General features: G+C 42.5%; 1 protein-coding gene across 2 annotated transcripts in view; it reads left to right on the forward strand.

The window, feature by feature from the left end:
- The window catches only part of DRC1 (dynein regulatory complex subunit 1), a 55,634-nt gene that overhangs the window by 1,047 nt on the left and 37,916 nt on the right, over positions 1-16,671 (forward strand). For both annotated transcript variants that reach the window (XM_003908376.4, XM_009183831.4), the window contains exon 2: positions 11,823-11,910. In XM_003908376.4, coding sequence (XP_003908425.2) covers positions 11,823-11,910 — 88 coding nt within the window. The remainder of the gene's footprint in view (positions 1-11,822; positions 11,911-16,671) is intronic.

Consider the following 16,671-nt stretch of genomic DNA (forward strand, 5'->3'; position numbering starts at 1 on the left):
TTGTAGTGCAAAAGCAGCCACAGACAAGACATAAACAAATGGGCATGACTGTGTTCCAATAAAGCTTTATTTATGGACACTGAAATTTGAATTTCATATACTGTTCATGTATCACAAAATAGCCTTCTTTTGATTAAAAATAATAATAAACTTTATTTTTTAGAGCAGTTTTTAGGATCACAGCAAAATTGGTCAAAAGGTACAGCATTCCCATATACTCCCTGCCACCACACGTGCACAGCCACTGTCAACATCCTGCACTGGAAGGCACATTTGTAACAATATATGAACCTTGGCGCATTGTTATCACTTGAACTCCATCGTTTACCTTAGGGTTTCTTTTTGGTGTTGTATAGCCTATGGGTTTGAATAAATTTATAGTGACATGAGCCCACCAATATGGTATTACACCAAATATTTTCACTGCCCTAAAAATCCCCTGTGCTCTACTTATTCATCCTAGTCTTTTTTAACCATTCATTTATATATTTTTTAACCATTTAAAATTGTAAAAAATTGTAGCTTGTGCCTGTAATCCCAGCACTTTGGGAGGCCAAGGCAGGAGGATCACCTAAGGTCAGGAGTTCAAGGCCAGCCTGGCCAACATGGTGAAACCCCGTCTGTACTAAAAATACAAAAATTAGTTGGGTGTGGTGGCAGGCACCTGTAATCTCAGTTACTTGGGAGCCTGAGGCAGGAGAATTGCTCGAACCTGGGAGGTGGAGGTTGCAGTGAACTGAGATAGTGCCACTGCACTCCAGCCTGGGTGACAAGTGCAAAACTCCGTCTCAAAAAAAAAAAAAAAAAAAAAAAGGGCCGGGCGCAGTGGCTCATACCTGTAATCCCAACACTTTGGGAGGCTGAGGCGGGCAGGATCATGAGGTCAGGAGTTTGAGACCAGCCTGACCAACATGGCGAAACCCTGTCGCTATTAAAAATACAAAAATTAGCCAGGGATGGTGGCGTACACCTGTAATCCCAGCTACTCAGGAGACTGAGGCAGGAGAATCGCTTGAACCCAGGAGGCAGAGGTTGCAGTGAGCTGAGATCGTGCCATTGCACTCCAGCCTGGGCGACAAAGCGAGACTCTATCTCAAAAAAAAAAAAAAAAAAAAAAAAAAAAATTGTCAGAATCATTATTTGCCTGGAAGCCATAAAAAAGCACGTGGTGGACTGGATCTGGCCCACAGGCCATAGTTTGCCAGTGCTGAAGTAACGGATCATTGTGATGTTCTCTGGGATATCCAGATGTCCCTGATGTATTCAGAATATATTATGACAGAGATCAGGAGAATTACCATGGTCCTGTGAGTGTGACAGACTTGTGAGTGTATATCATTGTCTGTTCCATGTAAATGTGAACTTCCTGATTCTTTTTCCTGATGTAGAAAAGCATGCATTTGACCCAATCAGTAGCCACACATACTGTGCCTGAGGCTGTACAAATTTGCTCTAGCGAAGCTTACCACACTTGCGTAGATGCTGTGTTCAGGAGTGCTACCTGTGGAGCTTCCGGTAGTTGACAGTCGTTTTCTAGGATCCAGTTTCTGCAGGTGCCAGATCCATGAATTAAAAGGAGATTCAATAGGGATCACCACTCCTGCATCGTTGAGATACTTCAGGGTGACACTAATCCCCACCAACCGCCCTGGGCGGCAATATTGTTTTCTGTGTACTCAGGTGCAATTTCAGAGATGTACTTTTGGCCTTCCCCACTATGACAGGTCTATTCGTAGGCCAAGGAGTGGAGTTTTTCAAACTTCTAAGTATGTCAGTCCCAATTATACTTTTGGCCATTAGAGACATTATGACTGGCTGAGTCCACAGACCTGGTAGACCCTCTGTAAGTAGGACTTTGCCTCCCGTATGTCCTCACTCTAAGTGGGTGAGAGCATGCTTTGGGTCTCTGCGTATCAATGCTAACTCAGATCCTGTTCTAATCCTAAACATTTCTGGGTATCCTCTTTCCTTATCGTACAGCCCACCTGAGTAGATGACCCTAGGCCCCTTTGGGGAAGGATTAGGGGAATCATTACAGTATATATTTGCTGTTGTGTTCCAGATCCTTCCTTGTGGGGACCCTGCTGCCTCTTCAGTCAATAGATTCTGGGTCTGAACACTGGCTTAGGTTCAGGAATTGGGCAAGGGACCATGAATCTTTACCAGCGTGCACCCTTAGCCTATCTATCCTTTGCTGCTTTCTTTGGTGAGCACATACGAGTTGTATTCTTGTTGGCTGCACCAAATGATGTTATATTTTGTAAGCCATCTTCAAAACTCTCTGTGGGCCAAGTCCTTGTTTGCTACTCTGACCTTGGCAGTTGTGCTGGGGATTCTATGATAAACAAGGCAAATATAATCTCTCTTCTCAGGAAGCTTACATTCTAATGAGGGAGATGGGAAAAAATAAAGCGCAGCTAAACAAGTAAACAAATAACATAATTATACATTTTGAAAAGAGTCCTACTGGAAACAAGCAATGAGCAAATATGAAGAATAATAGATGTAGCATCTGAAGGTAAGTGGTAGTGAGGGTGAGAAAGAGCTATGTAAAGAGTTGGACTGGGTATTCAATTATATTAAGGAATCTATTGGCTATGATAATGGTGTGGTGGTCTTGTTTTTTTAAAAGGCTATGTCTTTTTTTTTTTTTTTTTTTTTTTGAGGCAGAGTCTCACTCTGTCTACCCAGGCAGGAGTGCAGTGGCACAATCTTGGCTCACTGCAGTCTCCACTTCCCAGGTTCAAGCCATTCTCCTGGCTCAGCCTCCCGAGTAGCCGGGATTACAGGCACTTGCCACCACACCTGGCTAATTTTTGTATTTTTTAGTAGATATGGGGTTCCACCATGTTGGCCAGGCAGGTCTTGAATTCCTGACCTCAGGTGATCCACCTGCCTTGGCCTCCCAAAGTGCTGGGATTACAGGTGTGAGCCACTGTGCCCAGCCTCTATTCTGTATTAGTGGTTGGGGCCATGCATTGTGCGTAAGTGAGCTGGGAGCATTCTGTACCATTTCAATGTGCTGTCAAAACAAGTGCATGAAGCTGAGTCTGTGTGAGCCTGGAAGTTCCCTGAATTAACTTATCTGTTAATTAAAGGAAAAGAGATTAAAATATGCTATATTGAAGCTTACATATATATTATTAATAACCAACAGTAATTGCAGCAATGGATCAGAACTTAGATTGACAAGAGCTTTTTCAGAAAGGAGTATTTTATTACTGACATTGTTTTGAATTGCTGGCACATGTGATAATAAAAAGCAGTTGTATTGTTTTTATGTTATCTATAGGCAGTACACCCCTCGGTTGCCTGTGATACCCACTGCTGTTGCTGCCTGGGCCTTCTTTTGTCATGAGGTGTAATGTTAAGGTGAAAGTTAACAGAATCAAATGTCATATAAAGAATACAGCCAGGCGTGGTGGCTCACGCCTATAATCCCAGCAGTTTGGGAGGCTGAGGTGGGTGGATCACTTGAGACCAGGAGTTCGAGACCAACCTGGCCAATATAGTGAAACCCCTGTCTCCACTAAAAAGACAAAAAAATTAGCTGTGCTTGGTGGCACACTCCTGTAGTCCCAGCTACTCAGGAGACCGAGGCACGAGAATTGCTTGAACACCGGGAGGTGGAGGTTGCACTGAGCTGAGATCGTGCCACTGTACTCCAGCCTGGATGACAGAGCGAGACTCCTCAGAAAAAAAAAAAAAAAGAATAGGAATAATGTGCTAATGCTCCTGACACTCCCAATCTCTGGTGTCTTAGTTTAGGTTTGACATTTCTGGGAGATGTCACTTCCTTTTTTTTTTTTTTTTTCTTTTTTTTTTTTGAGATAGGGTCCCCCTCTGTCACCAGGTTGGAATGCAGTGATGTGACCTTGGCTCACTGCAACTTCCACCTCCTAGACTCAAGTGATTCCCCCCACCCCAGCCTCCCAAGTAGCTGGGGCCACAGGTGCGCACCACCATGCCCCACTAATTTTTTGTATTTTTGGTAGAAATGGGGTTTCACCATGTTGCCCAGGCTGGTCTCGAACTCCAGAGCTCAAATAATCCTGCCACCTTGGCCTCGAAAAATGCTGGGATTATAGGTGTGAGCCACCGCACCCAGCTGGGAGATGTCACTTCTGGGTAGTGGATACCAGATGGAACACATACATCTACCTTAGATCTGTATCTAAACTCTGTTAAAATGACATGTAAGGGGATTCAGTAAAAAAGATGCAAATTCACAAAGTCAAGAACAGGAGGACTCAACAGCAATGAAATTGTGGAAGCTGGGAAGCACAAGATAGATTCAAGAAGATGGAAAAATAAGCTGATAATGAAGAAAGCTGAGAACCCTCTTGATTTACTCTGCACTAAATCCCCAAAGACTAGGAGATTGGTGGCATATCATATTCATCCGTGAGGCTTTAAAAAGTCCTATGGTCCTTTCAGTGGAGTGACAGGACCTCTGTGGCTAAGAGATCTCAAAGTTCTTAGCCCTTAACTGTGACAGAACAGAGACTGGACATGTCCACGTGCTGCTACCCCTGTCCCTTTACTAATTATCATGAGGTCTTATGAAAGGCTGACCTGAAAAGGACAAGAGGCCAGAAGACTCCTTGGCTTACTTGGTTTGACCACCCAGCACCCTCCTCCCAATGTTTATGGTTCCAACCTGACAACCACCCTGGACCACAAAGACCTCTTGCTGGATGACTGCCAACTTCAGGCCAGTTTGGACCGGTTCCCTGAGACTGCACAGATTCTGGACTTGTACCCTAAGCATCACCTTTTTGCATTTGTGACCCAATTGTAGTACATTTAAATGTTAAATCTCCACCCCAAAGTGAACATGAGTAGCGTATTGTCATATGTTCCATGCCCATGTAAGCCTAATGCACATGCGTAATGAGTTTCCTCCGTAAATATTCACAACCTTCTGCTATATCCTGTAGCATATGCATTTCCTACCTCTCCACCTAGCATAAATACCTGCTTTATTTTCTCACCTTCAAAGCCTGCTTCTCAGTCTCAGTTGAAGGCTTGTTTCCTGCCTATAAGTTATGTCCTTTAGAAATAAAGTTTTCTTTTAATTTTGTGGATTCTGACTCTTTTTCAGTTGATATCTAGAAGTGGAGGTGAAGAAGGGAACCAAAATAAGGACAACCGATTGGAAAATTAATAGGTAGATGCCTAGAACCTTTCTCTCTCTTTGCACAGAAGATTGGAAGTTCGGAGAAAGTCAAGCAGAGGGTCTAGGGCTTGGGGGATGCTAGACAGAGGCGAGGCAAGGATACTTCATGGAAAATAAGGGGATTCGGGGACATATGCACGCTGGATGCCAGGACCTTCCAGCTGTCCTCTCACCAGTTCTTGGAACAGGCTGGCACTTTGGCCTTCAGATTCCAGGCAGGAGGTTGGAGAAGTTTCTCTGTGGAATCTGACCAGCCCCAAAAGAAGGATTTAAAGACACTAAGGTTGGGCCAGGCACAGTGGCTCACACCTGTAATCCAGCACTTTGGGAGGCCAAGAGGGGTGGATAACCTGTGGTCTCGAGTTTGAGACCAGCCTGGCCAACATGGTAAAACCCCGTCTCTACTAAAAATATGAAAATTAGTGGCGTGGTGGTGCATGCCTGTAATCCCAGCTACTTGGGAGGCTGAGGCATGAGAATTGCTTGAACCTGGGAGGCAGAGGCTGCAGTGAGCCGAGATCATGCCAGTGCACTCCAGCCTGGGCAACAGAGGGGGAGACTCTATCTCTAAAATAAAAAAATAAAATAAAATAAAATAAAGACAGTAATATCGGGTTTGCTCACAAAGCCACCCGATTAAATCAGCCCACACTGACATGCACAGTTGTTATGGCACACCCTTGTACTCACAGCTCCCATCAGCTTTTTAAAAAAATTATTTTTAGTATTTATTTATTTAGTTTTTAAGCAACAGAGTCTCACTCCATTGCCCAGGCTGGAGTGCAGTGGTTTGATCATAGCTTACTATAACCTTGAATCCTGGGCTCAAGCAATCCTCCTGCCTCAGCCTCCTGAGTGTCTGGCACTATAGGTGCAGGCCACTGTGCCTGGCTAATTTTTTTTTTTTTTTTAGAGATGGGGTCTTGCTGTGTTGTCCAGGCTAGTCTTAAACTCCTGGGTCAAGTGGTCCTCCTGCCTTGGCCTCCCAAAGTGCTGGGATTGTAGGCATGAGCCACTGTGCCCAGCCCCATCAGCTTGTTTTTAATGTTTAAATTTTTGTCACACTATTAACATTTATTTTTTCTGCTTTATCCTGACACCATATTACAAGCTTCCAAATGGCTAGAGACTTAAATTGAAATGATACTAATTTGTCCTTATTTTCTCTAAATTCTTGGATTCTGTATAATCAGGTGGGTTTATGTACACATAATGAAAACACACCATCCTTTATGTAGTTTTTTTTTTTTTTTCTTTTAAGGCAACTCTTTCTTTAACAACTAGATAGCTACTGTGAAGATGGTGACATGTAAAATTGGTACCATTAGTATCCTTTTCCCAAGTTGTCATAGAAGTTACCATTATACTTGTAGCTTTAGGTCTTTGGTACATCTCAGACAAGATAGGCAAGAATTTGGAGAATATTTTGAAAATAACAGCAGTAGACACATTCAGCAACAACTAGAATAATGGAACTCAAAGTTTTAAAATTACATGATGTAAGTGAAAACAGCTTTAAAAGTCACCTCATAAGAGTTGTTTTATCAGTAGCTTGATTTTTTCCACGTAAAACAGTGTTTATTTATTTTTAACCAATGTTTTAATTTTTTCATAGGCTTTTTAGTTCTTGTCATGAGTCAGTAACCAAGGATTTCTATGCATCTGAGGAAAGTCTTTAACATGAACGATAGATATGAAAATTAACAAAGAGAAAAAAGCACCTAAGAGGAAATTAAGACTATGTGGGTAGAAAAAACCAATAATACCACAAAAAGATCATTCAGATCCTCAGAGATAGTTTTGAAGTCTTTGGGGGAAAAAAAGGGGAAAAAAAAGATCCTCAAAGAAAAAAGAGATGATACGGAAACCATGAAACGAGAATAGACTGTTACTAAAAGGAGTGTTCAGAGAAAAAAAAATAGAGCTCTTAGAAATAAAAAAAATTATAGAAATCAAAAACATTAGAAGGGTTGGAAAATAAAGATAATGAAATCCCCTAGAAAATAGAGCACAAAGAAAAAAGGTAGAAACTTATAAAGAAAATATTATTATTATTATTGATATGGAGTTTCACTTTTGTTGCCCAGACTGGAGTGCAATGGCACGATCTTGGCTCACTGCAACCTCGGCCTCCTGGGTTCAAGCAATTCTCCTGCCTCAGCCTCCCAAGTAGCTGGGATTACAGGCGTGCACCACCATACCTGGCTAATTTTTGTATTTTTAGTAGAGACAGGGTTTCACCATGTTGGCCAGGCTGGTCTTGAACTCCTTACCTCAGGTGATCCGCCCACCTCGGCCTCCCAGAGTGCTGGGATTACAGGCATGAGCCACTGCCCCCAGCCACAGAAAAATATATATTTTTTAAAATTAGAAGATATTATCACTTTTCTAGATCCAGAAAGAATGGAGCAGAGAGGGTATTATCATGGAAACAATTCAAGAACATGTTTCAGACCTGAAGATCATGAGGTTCCTGATTGAAATGTCTCGCGCAGTAGATGAAAATAGACCCACCCTAAGGCACGCCATTGAGAAAGTTCAGAACACTGAGAACAAAGAGAAGGGGCCTACGAGCTTCCAGAGTGGGGAAAAAAAAAATCATATATAAAAACAAAAACATGATCACATACAAAGGTGTAAAGACAGAATGACTTTAGGTTTCTCAATTAGAACACTGGAAGGAAACAGTGAAGGAAAGTTATTTCCAACCTAGAACTCTAAATCCAGGTAGACAACCAAGTTCCAATGTTTTTAGATCCTGAGAAAGGACTTTGGTCAGGAAGTGGAGTATTCAAGATGGCAACTCCCATTTAGACCACAAACATGGGGCGGTGGCGAGGAAACAGCTTCCCAAAAGAGGACTCAGCCCCCAGGAGGGAGGGAGCTCGAATCTGAAGAGACAAAAGTCTGAGACAGTTTCTTTGGAGAATATACTAGTTCACTGCTGAACAAGAGAAATACAATATCAGCCACATATGTCATTTCAAGTTTTCTAGTAGCAGCATTGAAAGTGGTAAAAACAGAACAGGTGAAATTAATAATTTATTTAATCCAATATATGAAAGTATCATTTTAATATGCAATCAGTATAAATCATACTGATGAGCTATATTGCAAATATTTTTTGTTTAAAGTCTTCAAAATCCATCTAGAGTGTATTTTACACTCATAGCATATTTCAATTTGCACCAGCCACATTTCAGGTGCTTTATAGCCATGTGTGGTTATTGGCTACATATTGGACAGTACAGTGCTAAGCAGTAAAAAATGATGCATAAAAGGCAGTGATGAGATTTAAGTTAAAACTAGTTAATAAGAATTTATAGCATATCTGCAGCCTGACCAACATGGTGAAACCCCGTCTTTACTAGAAATACAAAAGTTTTCTTAATCCAGTCTGTCACTGATGTACATTTGGGTTGATTCCAAGTCTATGTGGCACATATACACCATGGAATACTATGCAGCCATAAAAAAGGATGAGTTTGTGTCCTTTGTAGGGACATGGATGCAGCTGGAAGCCATCATTCTCAGCAAACTATGGCAAGAACAGAAAACCAAACACCGCATGTTCTCACTCATAGGTGGGAACTGAACAATGAGATCACTTGGACTTGGGAAGGGGAACATCACACACCGGGGCCTATTATAGGGAGGGGAGAGGGGGGAGGGATTGCACTGGGAGTTATACTTGATGTAAATGACGAGTTGATGGGTGCTGACGAGTTGATGGGTGCAGCACACCAACATGGCACAAGTATACATATGTAACAAACCTGCAAGTTACGCACATGTACCCTAGAACTTAAAGTATAATAAAAAAGATTTAAAAAAATTAAAAAAAATAAAAAGAAAAAAGAAATACAAAAGTTAGCCGGGCGTGGGGGCGCATGTTTGTAGTCCCAGCTACTCAGGAGACTGAGTCAGAAGAATTGCTTGAACCTGGGCGGCGGAGGTTGCAGTGAGCCGAGATGGCGCCACTGCACTGCAGCCTGGGGACAGAGCAGGGCTGTTGGGAAAAAAAAAATATATATATATATATGTGTGTGTGTGTGTGTGTATGTATGTGTGTATATATATAATATATATAATATGTATATATATAATAAATATACATTTATTTATATAATATTTATATAATAAATATCTGGACTGCATAGTTTTTGTTTGTTTCTGAAGCACTGATCTTTGATCCAGAAATCACTTGGAAGAGATTATTTAAACAGAGTTGGTCATTAATTGGTGGTCAAAGTAGAAAGTCAAGGGAATTTTTTGAGTGGTGATGGGAACATGATAAGCCTGGCAATAGCTGAAGACCTGAGTAAAATGGAACAATTAGTTTACTTAGTAAGAAAACAAAGAACATGTTCGATAAGAATAGGGAAGTCAATGAAATGACAAGAAAAAACCAAGGGGTTTTGGTTAGTTTGGGGGTGGAGGACGGTAACTCAATTCTGTATCTCCAAAATAGTGTCACACTAGGTAGGATTGTCCCGGACTTTGAACAAAGGGAGTAGAAACGGAAGTCAGAGTTAGAAAAAGTCGAGAAAGAATGAGATAAAGAGATCTGCTAGGCTGAGGCAGGAGAATTGCTGGAACCCGGGAGGCGGAGGTTTCGGTGAGCCGAGATCGTGCCATTGCACTCCAGCCTGGGCAACAAGAGCGAAAATCCGTCTCAAAAAACGAAGCAAAACAAAGCGAATAAACAAACCTGCTGTGTCATGTTAAGGTTTCATTTGTCCTAAGGCAGTACTGAGAGCCCTTATGGCCACTGTGTGCCAGAGGAGAGAGCAGGGTCTTGATGATGTGGTGTGGGGGTTGGTGAGGTCACTCCCCCATGCCTCCTCTGAAAAAGTCCATAATCTGGAACCTTATCTCGCCACCGCCCCTTTAGTCTCATTTTCTGATTCACACACACACACATAGGCACACACACATGCACTATTTAGAAAATTCATGCAGTACAAAAATGTAGAAAATAGAACTTCTTGGTAATTTAATTCCTGTTCCTTAAGTAATTACTGTTATCCATTTGTCACATATACTTCCAGAAAATGTCCAGTGCATATATAAGCCTTTTTTTTTTTTTTTTTTTTCTTTTGAGACAGAGTCTCACTCTGTTCCCCAGGCTGGACTGCAGTGGCGAGATCTCGGCTCGGCTCAGCTCACTGCAAGCTCCGCCTCCCGGGTCACGTCATTCTCCTGCGTCAGCCTCCCGAGTAGCTGGGACTACAGGCGCCCACCACCACGCCCGGCTAATTTTTTTGTATTTTTAGTGGAGATGGGGTTTCACCGTGTTAGCCAGGATGGTCTCACTCTCCTGACCTTGTGATCCGCCCGCCTCGGCCTCGCAAAGTGCTGGAATTACAGGCGTGAGCCACTGCGCCCGGCCAAGCCTGTTTTAAAAAGAAAATTTGTGTTATAGTCTACATATTGTTCTAAAACTGGCTCCGTTTACTTAACTGCTGTGGACATCTTTCCCTGCTGCTAGGTATTACATCATTCTTTTTGTAGGCTACAAAGTATTTTTGAAATATTGTTTCCTGTTAACTAGTTAGCTATTAATATGTATGTAGAATGTTTCCATGGTCTTACGAGTATTGTCAGGGTTACAGTCATCTTTCTTGTGCATATTTATTTATGTACTTGTAAAGGCTTTCTGTAAAAAATTCCTAAAGATAGGGTTGTTGGGTCAGAGGGGAGGCACATTTAAACTTTTGACAAATCTTGCCAAATTGCCTTTTAAACAAGTTGTTACACTTTACATTCCCACCCATGGCATGTGGAAAGCTGGGCTGCCACCTGATATTGTCAACCCTTCAAATCTTTTTTAGTCTGATAATAGGGTAATGACACCTCACAGGGTTTTGGTTTCTCTGATTGTATGTGAAGCTGACCGTATTTTCAAATGCCTGTTTGCCATTTGTGTCTCTTTGGGAAATTGCCAATTCATATCCTCTGCCAGTTTTTCTCTTTGGTATTTTGTCTTCTGTGTATTGATTTGAAGGAGCCCTTCCTATTTTATGGATAGTAAAATTTTGTCAAATATCTTTTATCAGTTTATCCCTTGACTTTCAAGGATAAAATTTCTAAATTTTAGAAAGTAAAATCTTTTAATTTTTTTTTTCTGACTTTGGTCTTATTCAAAGATGGGTTTTCTATGCTAAGATTATATAGATATTCTCCTGTATTTACTTCTAGTGTTTTTATGATTGTAGTTTTTTTTAATATTTAATTTTTTTTTAATGATAGAGATGGGATCTCTCTATGTTGCCCAGGCTGGTCTCAAACTCTTGATTTAAAGCAGTCCTCCTGCCTTGGCCTCCCAAAGTGCTGGGATTGCAGTTATAAGCCACTGTGCCTGGCCAATATTTAAATTTTAATCCATATGGAATATATATTTATATACAAAGTACAATGGAACCATTATTATTATTATTATTATTATTTACATAAATAGAGATGGGGGTCTTGCTATGTTGGCCAGGCTGATCTTGAACTCCTGGCCTTAAGCAATCCTCCTGTCTTGGTCTCCCAAAGTGTTGGGATTACAGGCATAAGCCACTGTGCCAGGCCAAAACCTTTAAATATAGAATTTGAGTACTAGAAATAACTTAATTTTCTCTGCTTTTTTCCATCACAGGGAAGCACTTGGAGAATATTTAGATGGGAAGAAGGAGAGTGAGGAGGATCAAAGCAAGAGCTACAAACAGAAAGAAGAAAGCCGATTGGTATGAACTGGTTGGCAGATGGGCTCTGGAAGACCAGTGAGCTGGGTGTGACATCATGGTTTTCACATTTAGACTAGAAGAAATCATGTGGTCCATGTTGCTGTCTCTAGGCAGAACTGAATAGAATCTTTCCCGTTTGAGAGCTCTCTAGGAGTGAGCTTTCAGATGACAGTTTCTTATATTTACGTTGTCTCTTCTCAGCTCATGCACTTTTAATCACCCTTCATAGGATAAAGTCCAGATGTTTTAGCCTGGGCACACAAGGCCTTTGATAGTCTGTTCCCATCTTCACTTTCCAAACACGTCTCCCGTTTGTTACCTAATTTGGGCCTTCCGCTTTGGTGAGGTGGATCCACTCACTCTCCTCCAGTGGGGTTTTGTTCATTTCTGCTCTGTGCCTTTGATCATCTGGAATGCCAGGCCCCCTCTATTCTCTTCTTCTTCTCTCCTCTCATCTGGCCACTTTCCCATTTTCAACAACCCTCTCAAGACCCAAATCCTCCTTGGATTCTTCCTCAGCCCAGTCTGAGCTCCCTTTCTCCACACATTGAATACTTCCTGTCTGTGCTACTCTTTTCATTTTAGATAGTTTTCTGCTGCATATGACTTTGCAGATGTGTGTCCCTGCAGTGCCCCAGTGAAACTGTATGTACTGTGAGAATGAGAGCCTCTTTTTGTAGCCATGGAGTAGTGCGTAGCGTGTACGTAGCTTGTGTAGACACAAACAAGAAAATCATTGATTACCCTCCATGGCGATGAAACAGCTCCTGGGATGCTGAAGGATAAACAGCAGCTCAAAGCAGCAGACCAGAACTGGCAAAATGCTACATTTAATCAATGCTAAGTGAAAGGCAAAAATGGTGACACTGTGTGAACTCAGATATGGAGAGGAACTCACCAAGCTGGCCTGGTCAGGGAAAGTTCAATGGAGAAAATGGGATTTGAGTTGTCTTAGAAATACAGGTGGAAATTTTAATAGCAGAAGAGAGATCATTTCTGGTGAGAAAAAATATTCAGGTTGCTGAATATGATGATAGAGCATAGAGGTATAGAGAGATCACTGAATATCTCGTACTGTGTTAGGGATAAAATATTTTACTGTGGAAAAGATATTGGACTGATGTAAGTTTTTGTTCCTGATCTTTTACCTACTGCAGAGTAGGTGATTCATGTCACTTTTTTGTACTTCGTTCTCTTCATTTAAAAGTCAGTGAGCTCAACCGGGCGCAGTGGCTCACGCCTATAATCCCGGGACTTTGGAAGGCCAAGGCGGGCGGATCTCCTGAGGTCAGGAGTTCAAGACCAGCCTGGCCAACATGGTGAAACCTCGTCTCTACTAAAAATACAGAAGTTGGCTGGGCGTGGTGGCACATGCCTGGAGTCCCAGCTACTCAGGAGGCTGAGGCTGAGGTGGGAGGATTCCTTGAACCCGTGAGGTGGAGGTTGCAGTGATCCGAGATCAGGTCACTGCACTCTAGCCTGGGCGACAGAGGGAGACTCTCTCTCTTTCAAAAAAAAAAAAAAAAAAAAAAAAAAAAGTCAGTGACCTCTGAGCATTTCTGTGTAGGACAAAAGGATATTAGATTTTTTAAAATGCTGATATACAGTTCACCCTGAGCACTCCTTAATTAAGTATAAATCCAAAGAGATAATACTGTTTTCATTAGCAGGTTTTGAAGGTTCCTTTCACTTAGGACTTAAGTAGTGAAGAGCCTTGGCATCAAGGAGAAATGTACACAAAAGATGCCCCCTTCCTCAAGATTAAGGTATTGATTATTAGTTCTGACCTAAGGTCTGGGCAGTGCAATGGCACGATCTCGGCTCACTGCAACCTCTGTCTCCCGAGTTCAAGCTATTCTCCTGCCTCAGCCTCCTGAGTAGCTGGGACTACAGGCATGCGCCACCACACCCATCTAATTTTTGTATTTTTAGTAGAGACGGGGGTTTCACCATGTTGGCCAGGATGGTCTTGATCTCTTGACCTAGTGATCCGTCTGCCTCAGCCTCCCAAAGTGCTGGGATTACAGATGTGAGCCACTGCGCCCGGCCTTATCATGTTTTTAGTGGTCATTATTTTTGTGTCCTGTTTAATCTTTGTCTACTTCATATGAAGACAGTCTTCTATGGTTTCTTCTAGAAAGTTTTATAATTCTATCATTTACATTTTGGCCTATGACGTATCTGGAATTGATTTCTGTCTATCATGTAAGGGTAGGGTCCCAGGTTCATTGTTTTCTATGTAGATTTTTAGTTGCCCCAGCACCATTTACTAAAAAGATTGTCCTTTCCCCACTGCACTGCTGTGCACCTTTGTTGCGAATCAGGTGACCACATATGTGTGAGTTTTTCTATTCTCTTTTTTGGTATCTATATGTCTGTCTGTATTAGTTCATTCTCACATTGCTATAAAGAAATACTTGAGACTGGATAATTTATAAGGAGGTTTAATTGGCTCATGGTTCTGCAGGCTGTACAAGAAGCACAGTGACTTCCGCTTCTGGGTGGGCCTCAGGAAGCTTCCAATCATGGCAGAAGGCAAAGGGGAAGCAGACATCTCATATGGCAGGAGCAGGAGTGAGAGAGAGAATGCAGGGAGGTGTCACACACTTTACAATGGCCAGATCTCACGAGAATTCACTCACTATCATGAGAAGAACACCAAGAGGATGGTGCCGAACCATGAGGAATCCACCCCCATGATCCACTCGTTTCCCACCAGGCTCCACCTGCAACTCTGGGGATTAAAATTCGACGTGAGATTTGGGCAGGGACACATATCCAAACTATACCACTGGCTTTGTGCCAATTCCACACAGTTTTAATTACTGTAGCTTTTATGACAGTTCTTGATATCTGGTAGGGTGAGTTCTCTGTGTTCTTCCAGATTGTCTTAGCTATTCTTTTTTTTTTTTCTTGTGAGACAGTCTCGTTCTGTCATCCAGGCTGGAGTGCAGTGGCACAATCTTGGCTCACTGCAACCGCCACCTCCAAGGTTCAAGTCATTCTGATGCCTCAGCCTTCTGAGTAGCTGGGTGTGCCACCATATCCAGCTAATGTTTGTATTCTTACCGGAAACGAGGTTTCACCACGTTGGCCAGGCTGGTCTTAAACTCTTGGTCTCAGGTAATCCTCCTGCCTCAGCTTCCCAAAGTGCTGGGATTAGAGGCATGAGCCACTGTGCCCAGCCTTGTCTTGGCTATTCTTGACCCTTTGTATTTCCATATACATTTTAGAATCAGCTCGTCACCGGGCGCGGTGGTTCATGCCTGTAATCCCAGCACTTTGGGAGGCTGAGGTGGGCAGATCACCAGGTCAGGAGATCAAGACCATCCTGGCTAACATGGTGAAACCCTGTATCTACTAAAAATACAAAAAATTAGCCTGGCGTGGTGGCAGGCACTGTAGTCCCAGCTACTCGGGAGGCTGAGGCAGGAGAATCGCGTGAACCCAGGAGGTGGAGGTTGCAGTGAGCCAAGATTGCACCACTGCAGTCCAGCCTGGGTGACAGAGCGAGACTCCGTCTCAAAAAAAAAAAAATTTCTGCCAAAAAACCTGCTGGAATTTCAACTGACTGAGTAGAATTTATAATCCATGGGAGGTATTCTTTAATTTGGCTCAGCGATGTTTTGCACTTTTTGTTCGGGTTATAGTGGTTCATGGTGGTGGATAAATGTACAGTTGATTTTAATATATTGACCTGGTATCTGGCTTGCCAAATTCATTTGTTAATTCTAATAGTTACCTGTGGCTTCTTTTGGATTTTTTTACATATATAATCATATCATCTGAAAATAATAAGTTTTATTTCTTTCTGTCTGATTTTTATATCTTTCATTTTTTTTCTTCCCTTATTGCATTAGTTGGATGCTCCAGCTCATTAAATAGAAGTGGTGACTATGGGAGTCCGGGTTCTGCTCTGGATTTCCTGTGGATGCACCCCCTCAAGTAGACTTGCCCCATGTCCCTTCAAACCCCCATTGTCCCCTCTAGATCACTGAGTCCCATGGGAGCCAAAATTCCCCGTCCAAATGACTTTGAGCCCACCTTCAACCTGTATGTGCCTCTTGCCAGAGTCTGTCCTGCTCAGGGCAGATGAGGCCACTGTTACACAACCCCTGGGCCTGATGGATGGTCACAGGGTGTAGATGGAGCTTGGATGTGCAGTTGGGGAATCCACATGCCTGCAGGACAGAGCTGGGGGTGGGCTGGGAGCTGCGGCCAGAGGCAGGCTCTTCCTTAGCCACCCAATTATGAGTAGAACTCCGAAATGTGTCTGAATTCAAACTAGGACTTTTAAATTGTTATAAAGGTATTGAGATAGGAGGATATATGTATTTTGAGATGGAGTCTTGCTCTGTCGCCCAGGCTGGAGTACAGTGGTACGATCTCGGCTCACTGCAACCTCTGCCTCCTGGGTTCACTCCATTCTCCTGCCTCAGCCTCCCGAGTAGCTGGGACTACAGGCGTGCACCACCATGCCTGGCTAATTTTTGTGTTTTTAGTGGAGACGGGGTTTTACTATGTTGTTCAGGCTGGTCTTGAACTCCTGGCCTCAGGTGATCTGCCGTGTCGGCCTCCCAAAGTGCTGGGATTACAGGTGTGAGCCACCATGCCCGGCCAAATGTTTTATTTAACAATTTTTGCATGATACTATAATTTAAAAATATTTAGACATATGGTATGTGGACCTCCATTTAAACTCTTTCCCTGGATCTCGTAAAGGTGAGGGGCATGTCTGTTGGTCTGTTAGTGACTGTGACA

Source organism: Papio anubis, chromosome 14, assembly GCF_008728515.1.
Source record: "Papio anubis isolate 15944 chromosome 14, Panubis1.0, whole genome shotgun sequence".
In the NCBI taxonomy this organism is placed as follows: domain Eukaryota; kingdom Metazoa; phylum Chordata; class Mammalia; order Primates; family Cercopithecidae; genus Papio; species Papio anubis.